Source organism: Seriola dumerili, unplaced genomic scaffold (genome assembly GCF_002260705.1).
Source record: "Seriola dumerili isolate Sdu_G_001 unplaced genomic scaffold, Sdu_1.0 BDQW01000079.1, whole genome shotgun sequence".
Taxonomy (NCBI): domain Eukaryota; kingdom Metazoa; phylum Chordata; class Actinopteri; order Carangiformes; family Carangidae; genus Seriola; species Seriola dumerili.
This window is the reverse complement of record NW_019174334.1, coordinates 2539281-2566940: the sequence shown is the minus strand read 5'-3', so window position 1 is coordinate 2566940 and position 27660 is coordinate 2539281. Positions and strand designations below refer to the sequence as shown.

Here is a 27660-nt window from a genome sequence, read left to right as displayed (position 1 = left end):
CACAATCAAGTGAAAAAGTACAGTCAGTTATCCAGATAATTATTTCTGTGAGCCGAAGTGAGAGTTTCTAAGATTTTGAGCTGTCTGTTACATTTTGTTTCCTAAAGAACCTAATGTGCTACACTTTCTAATAATATTACACATTAATATCAGCTGGAACCTCAAGCCGTCTGCTTTCATACTCGAACTACGCATTTTTAATCAAATCATCATCTGTTTCTAAGCTTTACATGAACAGAATGCTTGTTGAGGAGGCATCGACTGTGAAATATAAATATTTAAATGAAAAAGACCTGAATGAAGCTCGTTGAACATAATTTTTTCAGTAACAGAAATTGGCATAAACAACCTGAGTCTTGAGCTTTAAGTGAGCATCTCTGGTACTTGAATAAAAAATGAATCAGCTTTGAGTCCCTGTAGAAGAGAGCACTTAAGCTTCAATTAGGCAACAGCATGTTATATGTTGCATTCATTGAAGAAATTAAAACTGTTCATGGTCCAGAGTTTTATAGTAATGATGAGATCCTTTTACTTTAAAAGACACTGAACACACAATTTAAGCAAAGTATGACGTGGACTTGGAGTATGAGGTTGGAAAAATAAACTTCTGCCTTTTTGGTATATTTGTAAATAATTTATTTCATTCAGTTTGAGTGAAACAATGTCAAATTGTTATGCAAGTTACATTTTCCGCCACGGTAACACTCTTTACATACACTGTACAACAAAATTAATAATGATAATATACAAAAACAAAACTAAGAAGTGGTTTTATGTGTACACAACTGTGACTTTAAGCTAATAAATACTTACAGTACATTTGTAGCTTCACAATGGTATGCACTGCACCAGTGTTACAATATAATTCAATTACAACAAACCAAACAAATCAACCCTCAGTTCTTAAATACACACCACACAATATCCAGTTTTTAAATAAACAAATCTATATTACACATATTTCAATACTGAATAGTTACTGTAAGTGCACATTAGAATGATTGTTGATTCAATGTCCCTTTTTAATATCATCTCACTGATACACAACAACCATGCCAGGTTACAAAAAGACTTAAAAGGTAATATCTAGCAACAGTGGCTGAATTTTAAAATACTGTATACGAAACCTGTTTTTTTTCATACGTACAAATCTATTTCACCATCATGAGACGTACATTGGCAAATTCACACAGTTACATAAATTTTTACTGACAACAGAAGAAGGGCACAGAACAATTTAAGGAATTACAATACAAGAGGAATACCCTTGTAAATCTGAAGCTACAGCTAGCAGTCGGTTAGCTTAGCTTCGCACAGGGACTTTTCATAGGTAGAAACAGCTCGCCTAGCTCTGTCTAAAGGTAACAAAAGCTCACTAATTATCTAAGTATCTTATCATTAAATCTGTACGAAAGCCTGAGTGTAAAAACGAGTTGTGGTTATGCGTTTGACAGTTTCTTGGCCAGGAACAGTTAGCTTCCTGACAACAAGACTTCACAGGAAAGAAATATGACATTTTAATTTGTGTGCGTTTGAGGAGGTCATATGCAGATTTTGTTACTTTCAGAAAAACTATGCTAGCCGTTTCCACCTGCTTTCAGCCTTTGTGCTAAGCTAAGCTAACTAGCTGCTCGTTTCAGCTAAATATTTACCCTGCAGACATGAGAGAGGTATCAGCCATTTCAGCTAACTCTTGGAAAGAAAGCAAATAAACATTATTCCAAAATTCTTTTAAGCTTTTGTTACCAACCAAACATCAAATATGACTTTGCTCTTTGTTTCCTCTTCATCCTCTCTACTCCTCTTCAATTTCACTTGATTCAGACAGAACGTGAGGTGAATTTTGAATTGAATACAAAGTCAATGTTACAACGCTATTGGAAGGAAATTCATGTCCACGCAAGTTGAAAAATGTTTCAACTTGGTGAAAAATCATATCCAGGGGCTTTTTTTTTTTTTTTTTTTTTTTTTTTTTAAAACTGTTCCATACCCGTACAGAGACAAGAGGAAAACAGAGAAAGCCTGGAGGGAAATAACAAAGAACTGGGGATTCTGGTGAGTTATGAGTTCAGTCAGAGGCTGAGCTGAACACCAACACAGAAACACGCTCCCACAGATATGGTTGGTGCGTCCATTGCTAGCTAGCATACAGCTAATGTCTGTACAGTTGGTAAAATACATTGGCTGTTTAGAGAAAGTAAATACAGTCTATCCAGAAAATGGCAAAATTAGCATGAATGATGCAAGGTGAAACTTTGCTTTCCTTGTGTGTTGGAACACAGCTTTATGTATGACCCCTTAAATCGGCAGTGGGTTGAGATGATGGTTTTTTGCAGGTAAAACTGGACTGAACTGGATGTTCCCTGTTGCACAAGCATTGAAGTGACTAGTCTACCCTTGTTAGATTAAAAGACCGGTGACAGCACCAGTCATCCTTGTAACCTTGCTTTGCTTTTACATACATACTGTCAAGTTCAACTTCCTTCAAATGAGAAATTTGAACCTGGCACGTCAGGAGAAGTCAGGAAATATTTTGCACAATCAAAGGATGCTGGAGTTAAAGCTAATGTCAGTCTACCAAAGCATCAACAAGAAAGGTTCTCGTCAAACTGCATGTAATACTCTTTATTATGAATCCAAGGACTGTTTTAAAATGCAATGCAGGGTCTTCTATTTAGCTTTTATGCATGACAATAAAACACTGGCTGCTACATAAACAAGCTTGTACAAGAGAATTTTATGTACCTGGCGCAGCATTAAATCTCACGTTGCAGTAACATGAACAAAAACAATTACAGTGACATATTACTGATATTGTAGCCACAAAGCAATCAGTATGGCACAACAGTCCATAGTAATTTATTATACTTTACACCGTATACTTGCTGTACAATGGTAAATGACTCCGGACAAGTAAATGTAAACATTCGAGGACTGAATTGCTTAAAGGCATTTCCTCTCCACAGCTGCTTTTCAGCCCCACAGCCAGTGAAGATTGGATTGAAAGTGTCACTTCGAAATACTGAAACAGGCACTTGTCAGCGATCAGCACAAAACTGCCAGAGTGCCTCAAATAATAAAACACATGAACCTTACCACAGGCTCAGAGTCACACACAACAAGAGGGAAGGCTGTACTGATGAAATGGAAGGCAAAGGGCAATCGGTCTCTCATGAGAGTGATAGTGCAGAGAAGGGCATTTGTACTCCAAACCCATCGTTGTGAATCAGCGTCACACTGGTCACCTGGTCTGAAGCCGCAACCATTTGGCATGTATGGAAATAAAGTGTCCTGCTGGTTATCAGCCAGTTTCTCTTTTCCTGTCTTCCTACACAGTGAGGAAAACAAAATGTTGCACACTGATTTGTTCTTTTTGGTTGCCTAAACAAATGCTTTGAAACATATTGTGCTCAAACACAAACCCCATAATGCATTCCTGGTACTTTTCTTCCACTGTGATGTCAGTGCACACACTAAGAATATAAATAACAGGACTTTGTGTTAAAAACCATCAGCTCCCTCTCTTCCAATGGTTGTGTCTTTGCACCAGCCTTGATCATTTGAAGCTACAGGAATCCACTAAGTGATTTTTAATCAGCACATAATTAGATCAGATTGTGTGTCTGCTGGTGGAGTTCACATTTGGATCCCTCACCTAACCCCATTAATATGTGACATTTTGCTTTGTCCAGTGTCAGAGCACACAGGGAACTTAATATCAATTGACCAAATGAGCCACAACGATATGACTCATAAATTCACCTGTACAGGCACTGAGTCATGAAATGAAGGACAAAGATTCAATGATCCGCATTCAAATGTGCAGAAGCTGTGCTTGTAAAGCAATGCATTTGTATTTTTGTCACTTTAACTTAAACCTTTTTTTTTTTAAATAAGCGTGGAGATTAAAAGCTGCTTAGAAAGTGATTACTGTCACACTGTCGTCTAAAATCTTTTTTTTTTTTTTTGTGCTGTCATCACTGTCCTTTATCCCTGTTACACTCAAGCATCACATCCTCCACTAGTGCATGTGTTAATGAGAAAGTGTGTGTGTGTTTTTTTTTTTCTTCCAGAGCTCACATATGCTGTGTCCCGCCTGATGTTTGGCACGAGAGTATTTTGAACAGCATGTACGTCTGTATCACCGTTCGCGTGAGTCAAATGCTAGACAAGTCGTCATGACAGGAGGAGGAACCCCGGCGAGTTTTTGGGCTGCATTGTGTCAGCATGTTGATCTGGGTGCTGAAGTTGTTGCTGCTGCTGCCAATAGACGGGTGTTGGTATTTGGTGTCGGAGGTCATGTATCTCTGCAGGTGCCACCTCCGCCATTTCCTCTTGATCTCTCCTTGGACCTACGATGGATTAGAACAGTAAGAAGTCTGGGTAGCAGCTTATAATAAAGCCAGTGATTCACCATGTAATCTTGTACCTGTTGTATAAATGAGGAACCAATAAACCAGGCATGGTGTGCCACAGTTTTAAAGAAGGGGGGGGGGCGTATCTGTAAAATGAGTAATTATGACCCACATTAAAAAAATTACAGTGAAAAACTGGCAGCAGAGATGCCATTTTACAGTGCATGTACTGTGAATTATTTTAACAGTACATTACTGTATAATGGATTACAGAGTTTTACTGTAATTTTAAAGAGTACAATCTATCACTTTTGCATTTGATTCCTACAAATCCCCAAATTAAAAAAAAACAAACTTAAAGCAAGACAATACACATTTAATAAAATATTGCTGTAGTTTATTACATGTCCTGAAACATTTGTATCACAAAACCGACAAGGTACTGCATAACCATATTATAGAGAAGTCCCCAATAAAATCCTCATATGCTGAAGTATAACAGCATCACGAACAGTGCAACAGAACTATCACAGTCTAGCATGGAAACAAGTCTTTTGCCCAAGTGAATGTGAACTGCATGACAGCAAAAGTGAAACGCAGAAAGAAAGAAGAGAAAGTGACCAGTGAGCGAGGATGAGGATACAGAGTTTGGCTGGTATCCTCAATCACCAATGACGAGTGCCTGTAAGGCAAACGAACAAACAATAAAAAAAATTTAGGAACAGAAAAACACGGCATGTTAGCGAAACACGACAATACTAGGCTAATATGACAATGTCATTCAGTTTAAATGAACAGACACAATAAAATGTGTTTAATCTGGTTTAATAATAATAACACTCTGACTCACCTCACTTCTTTATCATCGAGGAGCACTTTAGTAAGTCCAGGTCCTCACTTGCTTCTGAAAAATCTTCCCTTCCTTCCCATTTGTAGTTGTACAGTCAACTCTGTACAACAAGTAAACACAAGTTAGCTACATACTTACACTGCAGTGGGCGAGTAATGTTAATAAAGTTAACTTTACTGGCTGTTGGCTGCCTTCAGTTGACTGTTAACTAGTTAACTGTTTAATGAAAAAGGCTGGAAACAACATCTTTGCTGTTAGCTAGCTCATATTTCTCGCACTACAGAACTTGTATTTGTACCAATTTTAGTAATCTAATGCAATGAAAGAGACCTAATGAAACTTTATCTGAAAGCTCAACAGTTCAATAATCATGCAGGGAAAACAAAATACCGGACAATGCTAATTAAGTGAGATAAGCATAATGTTACCTTCTTGGCTGAAGTCTGTGGGAACGGCTCCATACTGAAGCTGTGCTTGCGGAAGTCAAGCTCAGAAATAGCGAGACGCATCTTGTCATTCAAAAATGAGCTGTATGAGAAGTTCGAGTAATAAAAAAATCACCAAAACAGAAACATTAGCTCACAATAATCGGCACCATGATGATGGAAAGAGACTGGAGTTACAAGGGGATGATATCGCATCTCTTTGAGGTGGTTTTGTTCATCACTTTAGCCATTTTTTGCGGTTATTTGTCACTTTGTGTTTGCCTCTCTTTGTAGCATTTTGTGCGTCTTTGTAGTCGTTCCATTGACTTTCCGACCAGAAATGTGAAAAGACACTTCATACAGAAGCTTTGATCCAAGGGTCCTCCGCCTGTACACCCAGGAAGCCTATTCAGTAATCCATCCATTATACCAACAGGCCAGCTGCCTATCACCTTGTGACTCTGGTGGTGGTAGTGATGGGGGGTGCCCTTCCTCTAAAATGTTCAGTTGTTACTCCTTTGTTCCCCATGGTCTTGTTTTCTTCCACAGTAGCTACATTTAATTATTGTGAACCTTTTTTTTTTCCCCATTTGTATGTCTCTTCCACTGACCTGCATAAGACAATAATAATACAACGCATACCAAGTTCATAAAGGCTTTGAGATGTGTTGTTTAGAGCACCTGTTCCTCTTTCCATGCAAAAAAACAAAACAAAAACTGCCTAGTACCTAAGACGTGATACAGTTTACATTAAACAAGAAGAGAAGAAGAAGAACTAGGTGTTGCATGGCCAGCAACCAAAGCTGAAGAGCTTTCCAACTCAGTGTAGGAATATGAAAAATAAGCTCCCACATAAAGATTACGTTTCATTCTGGTAAGACAGAGGAAAGTGAACTAAAACGTAAAGGGACCTTCTGCAGCATGAAAGTAGAGGGAGCATTAGCATTGCCTCACGAAGATGATAAGGCACTGAGGAGTGATGCAGAGTTTTTTTTTTTTTGCTCTAAATCTGGCAGGTTTTACTGTACAGAGTAAAGTTATTATATTGGATGTATGTCTACACTAAGCCGATTTTCAAATCTGTTGCAAAGCAGTGATTTGAAAAGCTTTGCAAAAGATCTTCTTTTTCCCATTCAAGCCTCATTCTTCTGAATTTTCAATGTATGTCATTGATGAAAATTGCACTCCACTGACTGCATTTCCATAAAGTTTGAAGATTCAAATGAGACAGATTAAAAAAAAGAATGTATCCATTTACTAAGTATAATTGACCCAGACTGTGCACTTGCAGTTTTGGGCTGGTCTGAAAACTCCCTAAAATGTCTAATATTCTGTATGTTTTTCCCTAAAAAGTGTTATTTTGAGAGACCGGAAGTAACTTCATTCCTTGTTTTAGGAAATGGCTCAATGGCCCTGTTCAGACCTGACATTAACATGCGTCTAGGGTGATCTGATCACCGGTGGACAGCTCTATGTGCACCAGTTCACACCTGGCCTTCGCAAGGGTCTCTATTTGCATCTCGAGATAGATCGGATCGGATCTCACTCCCCTGCTCTATATGCAAATAAACATGTATGCTGTTATTAGCCAATTGGACTGTGACAGACGGGTCCGTGTTCAATGTGTTTGTGCGTATCAGAGAGAGCAACAGAGAGAGAGAGAGCGGGACACAGAGAGACTGAGGGAATCATTGCACTGGGCACAATGAAATAAGGTTTTAGCTGTTTGAAATAGTCATATTTTCAGTTCATTATGAAACTGTGGTGGGACTTATTAAACTGTGTCAGAGGACAGCAGTTGAGTAGGTGTTCATTCAATGCGGCCAAGGACGCATGTGTGTTCACACTGCTAAAAGAATGTGACCACATGAGGCCGAGACCACCTCTGAATGTGGTCTGAGTGATTGGATCTCGAATTTATCTTCAATGCATCTTGGGTGCGTTCACACCTGTACATTTAAATGCCAAGTTTGGACAGGGCCAACGATATGGTTTCCTGTTTTTATTTAGAGGAGATTAGATACTCCACATCTGGCTCGGGCAGTAAATTCGCTGGTGTCCCTTTATTGATTTTATCAGAAAGCAAAGTGACTCGGCCGCAGCTAAGTGGTGTAGGTTGATTTATGTGTCCCTCTTCAGTCTGGCTTAATGTACAGTCCTTTTGACCAGCCCTTTAAATCATTCTCATTGTACATTTCTGGACTGTGATAATAATCCCAGCCTGTGTGGACACTGGAGATGAGGCATATTTGGCCTTGCATGAACAATTACTTACTACTTTGGTAAGCTTTTTTTAAAGTGTGTGTGTGTGTGGGGGGGGGGGGGGGGTAATGAATAAGCTCTTCTTGGGCTTTTTTGTCTTCTTGCATAATACTTATGTTTATGCCCTTTGTTTCTTTTTGTTTTCATAGATAATTCCTGTAATTTCTGTCTTTTGTTGATAAAACATTCCACATGTTTTGTTGTGGACTGTATACCACTCTTGAGGCTCCATTGATTTAAAGACTACACCACCAAGACACAACACCTAACAAAGGACACCTGGAAATTGCACCGGATTAAAATTCAGGCAGCATAGTGTCAAGGCTTGCCATCCGGCCCATCACTTTGATTCAATCTGGCCCAGCGCTGGAAACAGAACTAATCTGCCCACAGAGAGCCTCTGCAGACATCACTGAATAGCTCCCTGCCATAAAGGATGTGCTTTTTACAGCCCTCCCACCCTGCAGGCAGAGCATGGAAAATATACCGCGAGCAGCCCAAGGCTGGAATGACCAGCGGTGGTGACGCATACTCACAGCGCCGTCCACCTTTCAGGCCTGTGTCTGTAATGGTGCACCGGGGGAGCCGCAGAGAAACTACATTTTCTGGGAATTACCACAGCAGCACTGTGGGCTATCTCTGCATGGGAATCTTGACATGTAACAGTGTGTGTATGTAAACTGTTTACATCACTGTGTGGGGGGTGCCTACCTCTCCGTTGAGGAAGCAGTAAAGGACTGCAACCACAAAGCCCTAAAAGGGGAAGAAAAACATAAATAAGAGAGCTGTTATGGTAAAAAACTCCAGTTAGACTTTACAGCTATTTGCTAATTTAAGAATAAAGTGTGGCATTCATGAGACGTAAATGGATTACACTAACAAAAACAATGCATACCATACGATGGCTAGTTTATAGTAATAATGATAAGGGGGGATGAGAAGAATGATGGGAGGAATGTGCTGGAATAGTTTCCTTGGTTTCCAGGCGGCCTGTAATGCAGCTGTGCTGTCGAGCTGCACTCTCCATCATTCCTCATCCTTATGTGATGAACTGAAATAACACCGGGGGCTTAAAAAGGTAACACTGCCACTGAATCGGCCAGCAAAATGCCTGGAGACCTGCCACAATTTTCTGCCAGGGTTTTGTCAATAGTCAAATAATTTTACTTTGGACCCGAAATGGACTTCTGTTTCAGAATTAAATAAACATTTTTTTTTTTCAGTGTAAGTTGACCTTCTGGGGAAATATTTCACAAAAGGCATCCAATTTAAATTCTAATATAAGAGTTCAAAGTGAAATTTGCAAAATGTAAAATGTAGCATTTTGTTTTTCTAATCACTTGTTCTTAAAAAGTTGATGTCGTACCTGAAATGACCCTAGAATCAAGTCAAAAACTAGCCGCAGTTCAGTCTTCACTTGCTCTGGGATGAATGCAAACACAATAAAATTGATCCCAAACAGCGGAATCAAAAGCAGCGTTGATTTCGCCAACCTCCTGAAACGACAAAGGAAAAAAAAACACATTCGCATTTCTCCCTCTGGTGAAACCAATTTTAAGTCTGTCTCTACATGTGACAATAATGAAATGCAACTCCAGAGTACTTTTCATTTTTACATTTCAACTCAGAGGAGTTGGATGGACGAGAGATGGAAAAACGCATCATTAAAAATGTCAGTGGGAAAATAGCTCATGCGTTGCAGCTGGCTCTCCAACACAGGAAAAAATCACTTAAACACACAGAGCACTATATCTCTGCATAAAGCAGCTGCCAGGGGGAGACTACACTGTTCTGAGCATCACATGCTTAGTTTTTCTTTTCTGAAGTCTAAAAGGATTGGTCATCCTGTATTGCTCTGAGCATATAAAAGAGTTAAAGGGAGTCACAGAAAAAAAAAAATTAAATTTACAGCACCAGTTGTACCTACAGGACAAATATATGTATTTTAATTTCAGCTTTCTTTACTTATTCAAGATAATCTTCATTTATTCTGTGAGTGCAGTTCACTTTCACAGATTGTAGACTGAATTCAACCCAACACAGAAAACTGTTTAAGTGGTGTAGAGGATTCACAATGTCCTTAGATGGATCAATAATATTTCATCTTATCTCAGCTGATGAATATTTTATTTTACAGCATGAAACAGACATGAAATCAGACTCACGAGTACTGGTTGGACTCATTTCTTCCGATATCTGGGCAGTTGATCTTCTGGCGTAGTATTCGAATGATGCAGATGAAGAGAATGAAGTTCATCTGTGGAGAATATCCAACTGTGAGGACAGTGTAGGGGTATTTTACAGTGTAAAGGGGGTTTAATGCTGCTGGTTAATGAAATATTTCTTTAAAAATATTACATTTTTCCAATATGATATTCCTGGATGGAAAGAAGCTTGTTCTAAAGAAAGTCACTACTTCTCCTCTTTATGTTTTCAGTCAAATCAAATGGATTTGGGGGAACGTTTGAGAAATTCAGCTCATAGAAGCCAGATGCTGAATTTCATCTTGCTCTGATTGGATTGTAGTGCTGCCCTGTGGGAAAATGAGCATTTCTAAATTGTTAATTTGGGTTGGACCTCTGAACCGGCAACACATCACTCACATCATGATGCACTCACAAACATCACTCAGCAGCTGCAGAGAGAAAGAGACAGAGCGACCTGACAGCCCGGCCGCTCATGCTGATCCTAATGTGAAATAACACAACTGAACCTGCTTTGTCAACAACTGCTGCAAGGAAACAAAAAAAAAAAAAAAAAAAGACAAAGCAGGACCTCAGCAGACATCAGTAAAGGATGAGAATTTGATCTCAAAGACTGTTTGCTTTGTGTATACCATAAAGTCTTTTTTCAAATCTGGTGGCGCAAATACTGAATATCAGGTTGTCAGTGTAATAGTACCAACAATACCACACACTATCATGTCTGTGGGGTAAATATGAAGCTAAAGCCAGCAAGACTGGAAACAGGGAAAGAGCCAGTGTGGCTCTGTCCAAAGGTAACACAATCTCAACCACCATCTTTGAAGTTCCCTTATTAACCAGTTATATTTCATTTACTGTAAATATGTAGATGCTTGGTGTTTGTATTCCCTTTAAAGTTTGACAATGCGTCTTGTGGTTCTTATGGTTTCCTTGAATTTTCTTGAAAGGAACTAATATGTTACTCTAAATTTTATTTAATTGGTATCAAGAATAGGGAAAATAGAAACATTATTCAAGTAGTACAACTGCTAAATTCAAATTCATTTCCTAGTTAATTTAATTTCCATAACCTAGAGTCCAACAAAAAAAGTCTACTAAAGAGTAAAAGACGGTCCACAGTCATGCTAGCTCTGTCAGGCTATACCTGCAATAATATTTTGAGTTGACCTTAATGCTAATACAGCATGCTAACTTGCTCAAAGTGACAATGCTAACATGTTGCTGTTTAGCATATATGTTTACTATGTTCACCTTCTCAGTTTTTGTTATTATGCTAACATTTGCTACAGCACTGCCGGCCCTAGAGCCGTGCTGCTAGCACGGCTAATAAGAAAATATGTAAAGAAATAAGAATACAATTGAACACATATGGAAAATAAAGCAAAATTAAATGTTTTCTTGGGGTGAAATGAAGCAGCTCTTTCAAATAAATTATTTCAGAAATAAATAACTGCTTAGAAACTCAATGAAACTAAACAAAAAAAAAAAAAGAGCTATTGTCCCTGTAATTGGTGTCAAATTTAATAGTTCTATTAGGAAATTTCCTAGATAATCAATAGGAAATCACAGATGTGTATTATACAGCATTAATAACACAGTGCAAAAATGCTGGGCTGGATGCAGTTCCTGTACTATAAGTAATTTTTCCTGTCACAACTTAACATGCTCCACTGTAGCTTCTCAAGTCAGGCTTGTTGAACTCATCTCTACCCTCCTCTTCACACCTCTCTGAAAGTGTCTTCTTTTATCACTCCTCACACATCCACAAATTTGTTCACACGCACACCAACACAAACACAAACACACACGCACACAAACACACACTGCGGAGTGTCAGTTATTTTAAGAAAAGTATGCTAAATATGAAGCCAGGAGCCTGTTAGGTTATTTTTGCACAAAACAAGGGTAAGCAGCCAGTCAGCTTCAAAATCTAGCCACCAGCCCCTATAAAACTCACAAATAAACACATGATATCTTGTTCAGTACAAAATGGAAGTATTGAACTGATAAACTGTGGTTTTGTAGGGGTAAATGGTCAAACTATATCTTGGCAAGGAGCAGCGACTCCCTACAGATGTTTTTCTACCTTTGGACAGAGCTAGGGGCCGTTTCCAGTCTTTGTGCTAAGCTAGGCTAACTGGATGCCGGCTGTAGCTATTTGTGTAGACATGGTATCAGCCTTGTCATAACTTGCTGCAAGAGAGTGAAAAGCCATATTTCTCAAAATATCCTATTACAATATTAGAGTGAGCCAGGAGGCAGTTAGGTTCGCTTTGCATAAAGTCTGGCAGCAAGGAGAGACAGCTAGCCTGATTTAACTTGACCTTATAAACCTCATTAATTAATATGTTATATGTTGCTTATTTAACCTGTACACAAAGAGTTACGTGCTTCTTCTTGGAAAACAGCGGCTGAACTGTTTCCTTGCTGCCAAGATCATCGCCTCTTATGACAAGCTCCATATTTAACACACAGCTATGAGAGTGATATTGATCTTCTGATGTCACTCTGGGTAAAAAAAAAAAAGAAGAAGCAAATAAGGGTATTTCCAAAAATGTCAAACTAGTCCTTGAACACCCAAAGTAAATCAAAAGTCTGACTATTTTTTGGGTGAATCAGACCAGTACATCTACGAACATCCCTGTCTTCAACCTCTCTGTATGCGGCTGTCTGACGATGATGATGATGTTTCTGTAGAGGCTGTTACTGTGTTCAGAATGGGAATGGAGGGAAAGACGGCAATGAAGATGCTGTAAAATTAAGTGGATGATGACCTGTCAGTCAAGAAAGACTTGATGGAGATTCTTCTGCCAACTTTGCAAAGTGAAATGAGAACTCTGAGGTCATGCTAACCTCTCATTTGCACTGACATACAGTAGGACTACCAAAAAGATTTGCAGCTCAAAAGCATTCACATAAATTACACTGACAGTTAAGTCTGGGGTGGATTGATGATAACTGACACGTTTTTCTCTCTCACTGGCAATTGGTTTTACTTTTGGAAAAGTCTGACTTGGGAGCTCAGTGTGCCTAAATGTTGATGTAATAGAGTTTGAGTGATAAAAAGGTGCTTAAGGCTTATTAACTTACCAGGATTGATGCTAAAATAGGAGTTTTAATGATCCACCAGAACACATCGGTGTTCTCTATTATATCCCAGCATCTGGTAAGACATGAAACAATATTCATGTACAAGATGCGATGATGCAAATCACAGCAAAAAAAATAAAACCTTTAGATTTCATGCTGCCAATTCGCTGGTGCTTTTCTTACCCCACATCATTGTAGTAGGCTTTAGCGATGCTCCAAGCTGTGATGAAAATTGTCGGACCTCCTGGGAAAAAAAAAAAAAAAAAATGCACAACAAGGTTATTACTGCATTCCACCAACAAGGGGTCACGACCTGTAGTCAGTCCTTCAGCGGACAGTTAGTGTGGGGACAGCAGAGGCGTATAAAGGCACAAAAGGAAGACATTCTCACCCCAGCCGATCAGAATGTAAGCCCAGAAGTACTTTCTCTCCGAGAAGAAAGAGACGGCCAACAATGCGTGAAGGTAAAGGCCTTCTACCAGCAGCCAGAAGAAACTGGCCATAATACAGTATTGGAAGAACACAATCACTGCTTTGCAGCCAACCTGGCGATGGACAGAATACACAAAAGCATAAATTACACAGTTATCATCTGAGATACACAGGTGGATACATAATGAACGAGAACAAGATTTCAACAAAGCTATTAAAGTGCCATTTCATTCTCTTCAGTGACAAAAAAAATTTGAAAAGAGGAAAAACTCATGGAAATGCATGAAAAAATTGATGCAGGCTGCCTGTACTCCAACTTCAAAATAAAAATGACAATTAATGTCTTCTTCGTGATTCAGCCGAGCACTTTAACACAAACACATGCATAATCAAGTGAAACAGCAGGGACAGAGAGTACCATCAACAACAGTGTCTCACGTAGTAAACTGAGAGTAGCACAAGTCAGCTGATATGACTTTGTGCATGTGATTGCAGATTAAATCTGAGGCTCCAGCGAACAATAAATGACAGTCTAATATTAAAAAAGGTATTTTTCTACATTGAAAAAGTAGTTTTTATAGTCTAACATTAGCCTAAAATATGTGTAATAATGGTAATTTCCTTAGGTAGCGTTTCAATGAAGCTGTATGATGAATGAGTCACATGGAAGCAATGCAGTGCATAAAGTCCAGCAGATACAGGTCAGAAGCTTCAGTTAATGTCCACATCAAACATCAGAATGGGGGAAAAATGTAATCTCAATGACTTTGACCGTGGTATGACCAGACGGGCTGGTATGAGTGTTTGTGAAAACTGCTGATCTCCTGAGATTTTCATATACAACGGTCTCTAGAGTTTACCCAGAAGGCCAAAAACAAACAAACATCCAGTGAGCAGCAACTGTTTGCCTCAGCAGTTCTGTTGATGAGAGAGAGAGAGAGAGAGAGAGAGAGAGAGAGAGAGAGAGAGAGAGAGAGAGGAGAGAGAAGAGAGAGAGAGAGAGAGAGAAGAGAGAGAAGCAGAGAGAGAGAGAGAGAGAGAGAGAGAGAGAGAGAGAGAGTGTCAGAGCAGAAAGGCCAGACTGGTTGGAGCTGACAGAAATGCTACGGTAACTCGGATAACCACTCTTCACAACTGTGGTGAGAAGACAAGCATCTCAGGACGCAGAACACGTGCAGAGGGCCATGTCAGGATCCACTCCTGTCAGCCACGGACAGAAATGCGAGGCTGCAGTGGGCACAGGCTCGGCAGAACTGGACAGCTGAAGACTGAAAACACGTCCTGGTCTGATGAATCTCTCTGATGAATTCAGCTTCAACAGCATAAATCCACGGACCCAACCTTCCTTGTGTCAACAGTCCAGGCTGGTGTTAGTGTGGGGAATGTTTTCTTGGCACGTTGGGCCCCTTAATACCAATAATCAATTATAGTTTGAATGCCACAGCCTATTAGAGTGTTGTTGCTCACAATTTAGCATCTTCTAATGGCTACTTCTGGCATAAAAAAAAAAGCAAAAGCCGTCTCTTATCGGATTTGTGAACGTGACAATGAGTTCATTGTACTTCAGTGGCCTGCCCAGTCACCAGACTTGAATCCAGCAGAACGCCTTTGGGACCTTGGTAGATCGGAAGATCTGCAGCATGAATGAGCAGCTGAAAAATCTGCAGAAATGATGTGACGCAATCATGTCAACATGTGTTTCCAACATCTTGTGGAATTCATGCCATGAAGATCTGTTTTGAGACCCAACCCAGCATTAGGATGCTAATAAATAAAGTGCTTGGTGAGCGTATTTTTCAGTAGTAAGCATCCCAGTGATATAAGCCACATAGTTAGATGAATGTAAAATGTAAAATGTAATCTCTTCCCAAACCAGAGGAAGCAAAGCCAGCAAAGTGCAGAAACTGTTCCAGCAGATATTTAAGCGCGTGAGGAAAGCTGAAACAACCATGCAGGATAATACGATCAGCTGTGCTCTGGTTGGCTGACTGCACAACAGCACAACCCTTCCATCAGGACGAGTGAATTCATTCAAAATTCAGTTTGCTCTTTTCGAACGCAGAGCGGGGATCCTGCTGTTGAAAATGCTCTCGTTAAATGCGAGAAAAAAAAAAAAAAATCGTTCATTTACCAGATGCGAGACATGGGATGAAACGGGAGGAGAGAGAGAAAAGGACGTGTGTGTGATTGAGGATGGACTGATGCACGTTATGGACGGAGAGATGTGGACAGTAGAGCACACATGCACAGATAACAAAGATGTAATTAAAAGCTTCTTTTTTTTTTCTTCTTCTTCTTCTTTCAGACTGAGCTCATCCTCCTCCCACAAGCCGAAACAAGGACAAACAAGTCGTGACATAACGCTGAAAATGCCACACCTCTTACTTCAACTTGAAATGTGTCACATGACAAATGAACTCCAGCGAAATGCCCGAGCCTCTGCAGAAGAGTGGAACTCTTCATGAAAACATGAGCATCAATCATCACTGAGGCTGAAGAAGTGGACGTCAAACATGCTTCTAGTTTAGTACACTGATCTTTCAGCACTTTCCTGGGATAACACGGGCATCTCAGTACATGTTAAAACTGATTACAGAACCATGCGTATGTAATGGTGTGGTTGTAATTAATGGCAGATTATGACATTTACTCTAGTACAGTATTTAAATAAAATCTAGGGGGTACCTTTGTGTATTATTTCCATTTAATGCTACTTTACAGAGCTTTACAGCTCCGTTTCAGAGGTAAATATTGTGCTTTTTACTCTACCACATTTATTTGACACCTGTGGTTACCAGCTCGCACATTAAAATGATTTTTAACCTATGAAGAGCTAAAATGGATGCATTGGGATGGACTTAACTACAGCATAAAGTAGCTAGTTAAAGTTAACAAACTGCTGCAGTCTAAAGAAACCCATGTATCAAGTGATTCAATTTTTTTTCAGATAAACTTAAGAATCAAAAACTCCCCTCATTCTGGCAAAGGCGAAAACACAGGGCTCTTTTTCTTAGCTCATGAAATATTGACATTTGAGAGAGATACCTGGTTTTCCCAGGACTCAGGACAGAAAGAAATACTGCTGACAGTAATAAGAATCCAAGTGAAAGCTCAGGTTTCATCTGCCAAGTAAGTATATTTATTGATACTTACCAATAAGTACATTTTGCATTTAATTATTCTGTACATTTATTTCAATCGTGCCAGACTTGAACTTGTAATTAAGTATTTTTACATGGCGCTACTACTACTTTTTTTAATCATCAACAATTCATTAAACTAATATTCATTACCACTGATGCAGATAAATATTGATCTTTATATTTTACAGACAAGTCAGAAGTACTTCTAAAATAATAATGGCGTAATAGTCAACACCAGAATACAAATGACATAAAAAACATGTATGTCTTTGTACATGCAGTATGTTTATATAACGTATGCGGGAATGTACAGAGGAAATGTTTTAGTCCGAACATTTAAGAACCACATATGGTAGGATGTGGGAATTTATGACATTTCTTTGCATATAGATGCTAATTTATCCGCCTAGAGGAAAGTCTAGTAAAGTAAGAGGCCACTGTATTTGCGCACAAAGGAGGAAGCTGGGGAGATTTCCACTCTCTGCCCAGCTGAAAAGTGCTGTCTGAATCATACAGGCATCATGGGGAGATAAGGAGTTCATGTTATTACTATACTTTTACTTGAGTTAAAGATCTGAATACTTCTTCTACTGTCCATATTAGGATCTGCTTAACCATGCGAGCTACATTTTTTTTTTCCCCCCAAGTGGAGAAAACTTCCTCTTTTGGCATGTTGACAGAGAATTTCACACAGAACAGCCTCTCGTAAAAGGCCGGTAAGTTTGCTTGTTGAGTCAAATACACCGGGGATACTAGTTTACGCAACCGAGGAACGTAGCTTCCTGTCTTGTTTTGTTTGGATCCACTTCTTCAGCACAGAGGTAAAGTTTGGGACGGCTCATTAAAGCAGCTGGTAGTGAAGCTGACAGGGATTTTGTAGCCTATGTGAATGGATTCCCGCTTGGTATGTTGAGGGGAGGTAAATGTCTGAACCTTTTCTGCTGGTTGTAATGCGTGCAAATCAGAGCAAATTGTTCACCGGAGCTCCATTTTAAAAAGCCTACCACTGGTAAAATGTGGATGAATGGTGAGATATTTTGCTACTGGAAAAAACACAGGGAAAAAGATGGTTTTGAATAAACAGGCCCGTGCACACACGCACAGTGACAACCGCACAGGTACCGTAAATAATGCATTTATTTTTGATTCAAGCTTCCCTACAGCGATTATATCATGAATTAATCTAACGGATCGCACAGGCAAACATGAAGCTATACAAGAAGGGTGATGAACCAAGCATGCAGAACACCTACACACCCGCACACACACACACCCGCACACCCGCACACACACACACACACACACACACACACACACACACACAGAGAAAGCGACAGTAACCGAGCCAGCAGTTGTAATGGAAGTAATGTCAGGGTCATGATGAGCGCTGTAGCACCAAACCTTCCTCTATAATGTCTTTTTCAGCCAACCCATGACAGCGGCTGGCTCCTGTCAACACAATAGTTCCATTAACACACTGGAGCCGGCCAGAGAGCTCACTAACAAACACACTCTGAGGCTCTCCCCTCGTTCTCTGGCCTCTGTGGCCTCGTCATGTAACGTAAACCTCGCGTTCACAGAGCCTGACTGTGGCCTCAGGGGCCCACTGCTCTGTGGTTCAGCGGTATGTCGTGAGCTGCTGGTGGTGGTGGTACAGAAAGCTGACCGGGAGACATCCAGACACTGTCGTTTGATGTAAGTCTAAGCATAAGTGGTTTTGCTTTTTAGCTTAGCTTTTTTTTTTTTTTCTGTTTTCTACATATATACTTTTTTGAAAGGTACAGAGATGAAATAAAACTTAAGGATGCCAGGAAGGCATTCTGGCATCCTAAGAGCTCTCATATTAAAATATTCAGCACATCTCTTGTTTCTGTTGCCAATAACTCAACCCTCTGAGAAAGAGCCAACATCATCTGGGTATCATGGCTTATTTACATTATCAATATCCATTCAATTATTCAATTCCCATCTAAAAAAAGGAAATTGCTCTGAGCCTCTCTATGAAAAGAATATTTTTTTAAATACCCAATGTATTTATTCCACCTTTCTTACAGTACAAAGTCTTAGCATGTTTCCTTTTCACTGCATGTCCAGGTTGCAAATCTTCAATAACTGAATTTAAGGGAAGTTCTATGTTTATGTTAAAAATAAACTTTAGTTTAAATACTTGCAAGCGAACAGTTTGAAATACAATAAAACAGAATGGAAAATACAAGATTTAATTCCATAGATTTGATAAAATCTTAAGTTTTAAAGTCTTAATCTGTCTGTAATACATGTTGGTATAGTCAACAGATGCAGAGCTGATTATCTAAGCCAGTGGATAACAGGAGAGACAGTCCTCTAAGTACGGAGGTGTTAAAGCATTCAGAGCCTTTTAAACAAACAATAAAACATTCAAATTGCTACTCAAATAGACTTGGAGCCAGTGGAAAAAGATTAAAATGTATGAATCTCAAGATTCAATCTGACCCTGATTCTTGGTGTCACAGTTTGATTCAAAATTGATTTTTCCTTCACCAGTTCTTGATTCAATGATAGAAAAGGGGACACTAGGGTTCAGCTAACAGGTCTTTATTAAACTCGCTGTTTTTGATAGAGAAAGAAGCAGAAAAAAGGGATTGAAAGTGAGGAGTTTTTGTTTTTAATTAAATAGTTAACTACATTAAGGAGTCTTCTCAAAGTCTTATGAGAAGTTGAGGTTCTGGAGTGTGTGTGTGTGTGTGTGTGTGTAGGGGTTGCAGAGCGCTGTTAACCTTAACTCTGCTGCACCTCATGGCTGTACAGACACAGTCAACGTTATTAATAACACAAAAGTCGATTTTTGTAATTTATAGAGCAATAACATTTCTTATCATATAATAATGCCGCTCACACCCCTATACAATACAATACCAAGCCTGACTCAATTATCTATTATCAATTTTGGCCTCTACTACACAAACTGAGAATAGTCACATTGTCTTGTACTAACCTGCACCTCGACTTGATTTTGTCTTTGTGATAATGGACAATGTTTCACGAAACTACTCCAATTTCCTTCTCGCGTCTTCAAACCAATCCATCGTTTCATCCCCGTTTGGCCTGACATCTCTCATTATGGGGTTTAATGAGGATAATTAGCCGACCAGCTCTGCGTCTCCTCTGCACACCCTGAGCGTTCGGCGTTCACCTGCTGAGCTCCTTAGTTTTGACGTCTTAAAAAGTTCAAGGACACCGACAATCCCAGGATTGCTCATCCCAAAAACACCCCGCGGCAAACAATTAACTCACAGAGCCTGTGGAGCAGTTGTCCACCTCGCCGACCTCGTAGAGCACCACATCCTTAACGAACACGGCGATGGCCTTCAGGATAAATGACACAAACAGATGGATGTGGATGTAGTTCCTTGTGCAGTGGAGCTTCCTGGGACACATGGTGAGAGATACAAGACTGCAGGTCAAGACAGGAGACAACACACTCACTTATATTCAATAAAGAGGGCTGTTATGCTTATTATCTAATGTCCATGGAGTTAATAGCTTGAAATGAGAGCAAATCAGAGCCCGAATTACCTCATAATTAAGCCTCTTAGTTCCCTTTGTCAGTGTGTGGTTGGCTCTGCTTCAGAGCATAATGAATGCTTTTTATGGTCCTTCACACACCTCCCCAATAAAGATAAGAGGTGGATTTCAAAATTGCGACTCATAAACATTTCGAAATCCTCAAGCATCCATTTTTGAACATCTCTTGATTTCATTATCATGCTTGAGAAGATCAAATGATTAAAAGGGAGAACGAAGCAGTTGTGTCAAGGCTCCCATTAGCTCCGACTGTTTGTTTACGTCGATGGCGGTTGTTCCCAGGGCGGGGAAATATTTAGCTGCGATCTGACTCGAGCCCAATAGCTTAATGTCTCCCTCGGGAGTCATGAAAGTTTCATCTAACCTTATCTCGCAGCCAGGAGAGCTTGTTCACATTCCGTCGCAGCTGTTTAAAACACCAATTGTTGTATGGCCAAATGTCTTCTTCACTTCAAACTGTGACTGTTATTTCATTTAATGCTTGTTTTCTTCAACTGCTGCTGCAATGCAAACGTTAACATTTCTCGCCAGTTCTAAATATGTGGAGCATTTTGTGCCTGAGTGAAATCACAGTCTAAGCGGTCGGACTCAGACTGAGAAAGAGTGACGCTCAGCAGAATGAAAGTGATGAACCATCACATGTTACCATTTAGTTTTTTGTGCTTTGAGTGCAAATGAAGGCTCTTATCTGTATCATTATGCTAGCGCTGCACGGATACAATAGGCTACTGGTCACCACAGACTCTAATTTCCCACAACAGAGATTATTGTTCGTTTTAGCTGAGAATCAATACGTTTACCACAAGTATAATTTCCTGTTGAGAGGTGATGCACCTTGGTGCACAGAAAGAAACATTTTCTTTTAAGGCTCAATTGCTGAAAGCACAAAGAATGAATGACAGCATTTAATCATCTGAAGAACGACTCCAAAGCGAGGCCATTTCTCTCTCAGAGCATCACAGAAAGACTGATGCACATTTTCATCATTAGCAGGGTCGACTATTGTCACGCTCTCCTCTCTCGTTTACTGAAGAATGCAATAAATCAGCTGCAATTAATCCAAAAATCTGCTGCATTACCGCTGACTTAGAACAAAAAGGAGAGCACACACTAAACCTATTCTAAAGTCTTTTCACTGGTTACCTACTAACTTTCATATTGATTTTAAAATTCTTTTATTAAACTGGTGACGCTGCTCTCAGCCATTATGCTTCAAGACACTGGACACGACTTCTAGAGCAGTGGTTGTCAAACTTTTTCACATCAAGGACCCCTACACTGACACAAATTAGACCATGGACGCCCATCTGATCTGATTTTGTCCCAGGGTCCCCGATCTAATAAGATTTTTACTTTGAGATGTTTTATTACAGGAAGTGTTTTAAACCTACGGCCAAAATAGCCATACAGTCCGTCACTGTGTTACTTATTGATGCAATTATAGTGAAAATAAGAAATTCCCCTTTTTGCTGGGGACCCCCAGGAACCCCCTCAAGGACCCCATTTTGAGAACCACTGTTCTAGAGGATTTGAGAAAAATATAGATATTTTTAAATGTAAACAAAAACCCCCATCTATTCAGTCTAACTTACTGGTTTATAATTTTTTATGTTTTTGTTTAAACTTATTTTGTTTATTATCATCATCGTTCTTTGTTTTATTTTGTTTCATAAACATTTTTATTATTGATCATTATTTATTTTATTCTATTATATTAATTTAACATTTTACTGTTTATTTGCTTGAACAGTGAATTGTTTTATTTTTGCATCTGGTCATTTACAGACACATTAATCAACAACAAACCAAGCACTCTGATTTGTCACTTGCTGACTTGCCACTGTGTTACAACACAATATAATGACATCATACAAATTTAAACAGCCCACATATAACAACCCAGTAGACATTCAACACTGGACATGAAATGAATATATGTAAATATATGTACAGCTTCGACTAGATCTGCAACAATTCATGTCCGTTCACACGCTGTATGACCGATTTAGTTCAATAATAAATAAATCATATATAGGCTGTAATCAATGAAAAGAATAAGACTTATCAATCAAGCTGATGATAAAACATCAACCTATGTAACCAAACTATTCATATTCATTCACATTTACACAGGTAGCAGGTGTCCTATACACAGTAGGCGCTACTATGGAATTACCAGCTTGCTAAAACTTACCATTGAGGCCCATTTGTTGAGGCTTATATTTCAACACATTGTGGTTAATCAGCACAAATGTGGCCGACAGTTACCTACTTGTGGATCTGTAGTGTCTTTTAAGAACAGGTGTGACTCTCCCTGTCCCACTGAAACCCCTTCCCATTGTCCCCCCAAGCTAGGCTCACCTCCCACCGCCCTGTCATAACTCTCCTTCAGGCTCAAATCTGTTGGTTGCCTTTAATTTCAGGCGTTCAGTTTTTATTTTATTATCCTGACCTCGGTCTGGCGTGTGCCACTGATTCGCGAGAGCAGAGAAAACTCTCTAGTGGTCACACTTTCACACCTTGTGCAGGAATTGTGGCAAACATGAAAAGTAGCTCTGTGTGACTAACTCAGCAGTAAACAGTGTCGTGGCAGAGGCTGAATATAGGACGCATGAAAAATGCTGCCAAAAAAACAATTTCTTAGAATGTAAGAGAGACTAGAATTAGTCCGGTTGCAGTTTACATGCTGTCTTTAATTTAAGAGACCGTTATTACAGTGGAGTACTGAGGACTTGTACGGAGCTATCAGCTAAACCGATGAGCTTATGGTGGACTCCCGGAGAAACAGGAGGCCCCGTGTCCTGGTGGCCATTCAGGGAGAAGAAGTGAAGAAGGGCAGATCAAGGCATTCCTGAGACCTTGCTTTCAAAAGGCCAAAAATATGTTTTTTGAAGTCACAGCGACTTTGCCACCACCTGATGACCTTTGACCACCGAAATCTAATCAGTTAATCTTTGAGTCCGAGTGAACGTTGGTGCCAAATTTGAAGAAATTTCTTGAAGGCGTAACTGAGGTACTGCAGTCACAAGAATGGGACGTAGCCTATACGTAGTGGAGAACCTGAGAACATAACACCTCGACTGTCGCCAGCAGAGAGGCATAAAAAGAGTGTTTCTGTACTTACATGTAGAACATCTGTCTTCTTTTAGACGTAAAAAGATTTTTGTCACTTCTTTGTAACCTTTTTGGGAGTTAAACGTTATAAGTGATATAGGGGAATGGCCTACGACAAAGAGGAAGAAATCTACAGCATTATGTCAGTCACGCTCGTGTACCATATTGTCTATTCATTCCTTTAGAGTGAAAACGCTGCGCTCTAAAGCTGTGATCTCAGCCACTCTTGATATCAAAAGTGTAATTATTGTTGAGGAGCTTACAATAAAACCCTGACTTGTCAAACAGGAAACATCAATCTCTTTAAACCCACTATACTTCAGATGTATAATCTCCAAACCACTGCAGACGTGCGTCATCGGAAGATCAAGGTTCATCAAATTTGAGTGACAATTAATTTCATTCAGGAATTATCCGTCTCTTTCTTCGCGTCTTTCATAGTTAAACATAAGCCTCCTCTTTCTGCTCGGGTGTGAGGCTGCATTTATCAGAGATGATCAAATCACAGTGAAAAATGTTTGATGTTTGACGTTGAAATGTTGCCTATATAAAATCACGCAGCAGGGAAAATGTCAGTGTGCTTTATGGTAAACTGCTCCTACTAATTCCCCACACAGAGGGTCCTGCAGCACTGACTGACTGCTTCTGTTTCATCCCATCCTCTCATCCTTTTTTTTTTTTTTAAAATAAGTGACCACATGAGGCCAGGAAAAAGATTTATCTACAGTTTGAGGAACCTCTCTGACAGAACACTGCGTTGTATCTCTACGTACCTGAAGATGCAGAGGATCACAATAGCTGTGGTGAGAGAGATGAGGGAAACACTGTGGCCAATGGTGTAGCCAATCTTCACTTGCCAGAAAAACTTGCCCTGCAAAAAAATAAATAAAAATAAATAAACAGCATCAATATAAGTCACGGTGAAGAAAACAGACACATAAATGGCTAAGAGCTTCTTTTGCGTTTACTCAAGGTAATATTTAATCAGAGACCGATTAAATTTCTCAGTGCATGAGTGTTTTCCACAGAGCCTTTGGGATAATATCCAGTAATGTTTTGAAAAGAAAAAAAAGAAAGTTTCGGCCTAGTTGAAACTTGAATGCCATTTGGGTTTGTCTGTCACATCAGTCGCTGTGCATCGAGCTTGTTGAACTCTGTGCCCTGACAGTCTCCATCATAACCGGAGGAGAGGATTATAGTTACAATTTAATTGGAGATTCTACCCGGATGGTATCGTTTTACTTTCAATTCAGGGATTCAAGAGGAATAAAAGAAAAGAAAAAAATCACCCTTTTTTTTTAAACTACTCCCTACACAAAGACATGTGGCCTGGGATTCGGAGTTATGACTTTATACTATTGTAACAGATAACAAGGTTAAGATCAACACCAGAGCTGAGGACGACACCTCTTCTTTCTTATCCTTCATGAAATCTAATACATGCAATGAAAAATCGAAAATCAGCTAGACACCAGCGGGCAACTAACAGTTGTCTAATATACTTTATTAGCATAGTGGATTTTAGAAAGCACTGGCTTCAGTCGCTACATGAACATTAAGATCCTTTCAGAGTAGCATCTGTCATGGCACTGTATGTTTTGCGCTTGATGAAAATGAGATTAAGAGCTCTGAATCCTGTGGCACATGGACTTATCAAGTATGCAGAAAGATGGACAGCAAATTCCTTTTAGAGTACTTCAGCAGCCAGGTCCCTCTTGACTTCCTGCTTCCGTGGATCTGAGAGCAGAATGCCCACCAAGAAGGCTTTTACCACCCTGTACTGCACATCCACTCTTCACCCTGCTCCACTTTCGTCAACACAGACAAGATTAGCTCTCTCTGCATTTAAACTAAACAAAATAAGACCAACATTTGATGTATTTATTCCCTTCCTGTCCCTGAAGGCAACATGAATAACCTCTAATGACTCATAATGCCTGATAACAGAGGCAGGAATTACTAACTGACCCGGCCTTGTCAATGAAAATCAAGTGTGTTGTGCTTCAAAGACATGTGCCTGCTACAGCGGATAAAGAAGGATGTTGACTTAGCCTACTGGTACATTCACTTTCAATGAAGTTAGTTTATTTTTTCTTTTAGGGTCATGGATTCTTTGTATAAGATCTTAAAGGAATAGTTCAACAGTGTGGAAATTCATTAATTAACCTTCATGTCGAGAGTTCAATTATGCTATCACTCGCCTGTCGGTGGGTTCAAGTGGATAGTTAACACTGCAATAAATAATTATGTGTAATGTGAAAGGGAGCGGCCACAGTTACAAACCCACACATACTTATCACGACTCTGTCCTCACTGCCAGGTTAGCCACTAGCTAATGACATAGTGTGGCATTCAGAGGTTTAAGAGCCAGATAAGATAGTTACTGGAGACCAAAATCAGAGTTAAAAAGTCAGGTGACCAGTAACGCACCTCAGAATAAATGCTAATGTGTTTATTATGTTTAAAATTGTGTTTACAGCTTGCTTGCACTTTCTCCAAATCGATGAAAAAAATTTCCACAGCTATTGCAGGTTAAAGTGCAGATATAGCAGACGATTAGCTTAGCCTAGCATAGAGGCAAGGGGGACACAGCTAACGTAGCTGCCGTTTTCCCCTGCTTCCAGTCTTAATGTTAAGCTAGGCTAGGCTAATCGCAAGGTAGCTCCAGCTCCATTCTTCAAACACAGAGGAGAGCAGTATTTCCTCTATCTCTTGGCAAGAAAGCCAATAAGCAAAATGTCTTAGTAAAGTATTCCTTTAATAAAACTCAACAGATTTCTTGAGTTTCCCTCATTTGAAGCCCTAATATGGACATTCAAACTGTTTTAGATTGTTGGTACATCAAGTCATGTCACAAAGCCAGTTGAGGGGATTCATGAGAAAAACACAACAAAAAGGATAGAAAGAAGGCACAGAAAAAACACGAGGGAACACTTGAGTCGTGAAACCAACAATCAGTAAAGCCACTTTTCTGATAGACCCGACTACACCCACCCACCGAGAAAAATAAAGACATTCTCGTCCCATCCTTCCTGCCCACTGGCTCTTCATTTGGTTTCCCACTGTGTCACTGTAGGACCATCAGGTATCTGTCCCGCTGCCTCTTATAGACTATGGCGGTTTACTTACATCGTCGCTAGTGCTGTTGAGATTGTATCCACAGTTCACTGCAATGTCAATAGGCCTCATCTCAGTCCAGCCGTTTGCTGTGCAGGTTTTGGAGAGATTACCTGGAGACACAGATGACATAGAGAGGTCACCCGGGCCACCCAGGCTGTAGATTTCTCTTTTATCTCCTCACCAGTTTAATTTAAAATTGACGCAACACTCCATGATCTGTGTGACATACTGTGACTTTGAAACTGACCTCATACATTGGTTAGGTCACTGCAAACAGCTAGAAGACCACAAGCTCCAGAAACCACCGTGCGACTCTCTCCCACTAATGTGAGCCGTTATTGACTTGTGCATTACCTGTGCCTGCAGAAAAGCACTTGGCTGTTACAGACGCTGACATTCTGAACCCCATCTTGTCTACTTGTACATCACTGCTCAATATGTTACATTAATAAGATAGGATATATATATATATATATATATATATAAAAAAATTGCTAAAAACATAGGTTGTCAAATACAGTATTATAAAACATACTGTTCATATAATTTCCCCAGCATTAGAAATAACCTGCTATATTTCTAAACCTAAAAAAGACTGTTTGTACTTAATTGCAGCTGAAATGCTCTGTGAAAAGAGCACCAGAAATAGTCCGATATTTGGTTTATTCATGGGATTTATTCATGGTTTATTCATTTGCGGGGCATCAAAGGTTCATGTAAATAGCTTAACCGGAATGAGACCTTAACCACAATGTGACCGACAGCTAAGTTGCTCTGTGCGTGTAAATGTAGCCAATTAGGACCAAATGTTATCATATGCAGGTAATGAGCAGTGGGGGAAAGAACGTCCAGTAGGAGGTCGGTATTTGCTCAGTCAGAGAAAAGGTCATGTGATTGAAATGTCATGTTTTTTTTAATCTCTGTTGTGGCTGTATTTGAGCATCATGCTGGGATGATGTGAATTCTCCCTTATCTCCTCCTCTCATTTTATCCTAAATACCTTCCTCTATTAACTAAACACACTTTCATGGATGTGTAGGTTTGCTGCACGCACACACACGCACACGCACACGCACACGCACACACGCACACGCACACGCA

At 39.7% G+C, this 27660-nt stretch overlaps 1 protein-coding gene across 1 annotated transcript in view; it reads right to left on the bottom strand.

Moving 5' to 3' along the window:
- Positions 1–4097: 4097 nt before the first annotated feature.
- LOC111220962 (vasoactive intestinal polypeptide receptor-like) overlaps positions 4098–27660 on the bottom strand; it is a 46456-nt gene continuing 22893 nt past the window's right edge. The window contains exons 4-13 of the mRNA XM_022744270.1: positions 26569–26669; positions 24213–24310; positions 20035–20167; positions 13578–13731; positions 13370–13430; positions 13187–13259; positions 10058–10149; positions 9259–9388; positions 8604–8645; positions 4098–4352 (exon numbers count right to left, since the gene is read on the bottom strand). Coding sequence (XP_022599991.1) covers positions 4158–4352; positions 8604–8645; positions 9259–9388; positions 10058–10149; positions 13187–13259; positions 13370–13430; positions 13578–13731; positions 20035–20167; positions 24213–24310; positions 26569–26669 — 1079 coding nt within the window. The 3' untranslated portion in view covers positions 4098–4157. The remainder of the gene's footprint in view (positions 4353–8603; positions 8646–9258; positions 9389–10057; positions 10150–13186; positions 13260–13369; positions 13431–13577; positions 13732–20034; positions 20168–24212; positions 24311–26568; positions 26670–27660) is intronic.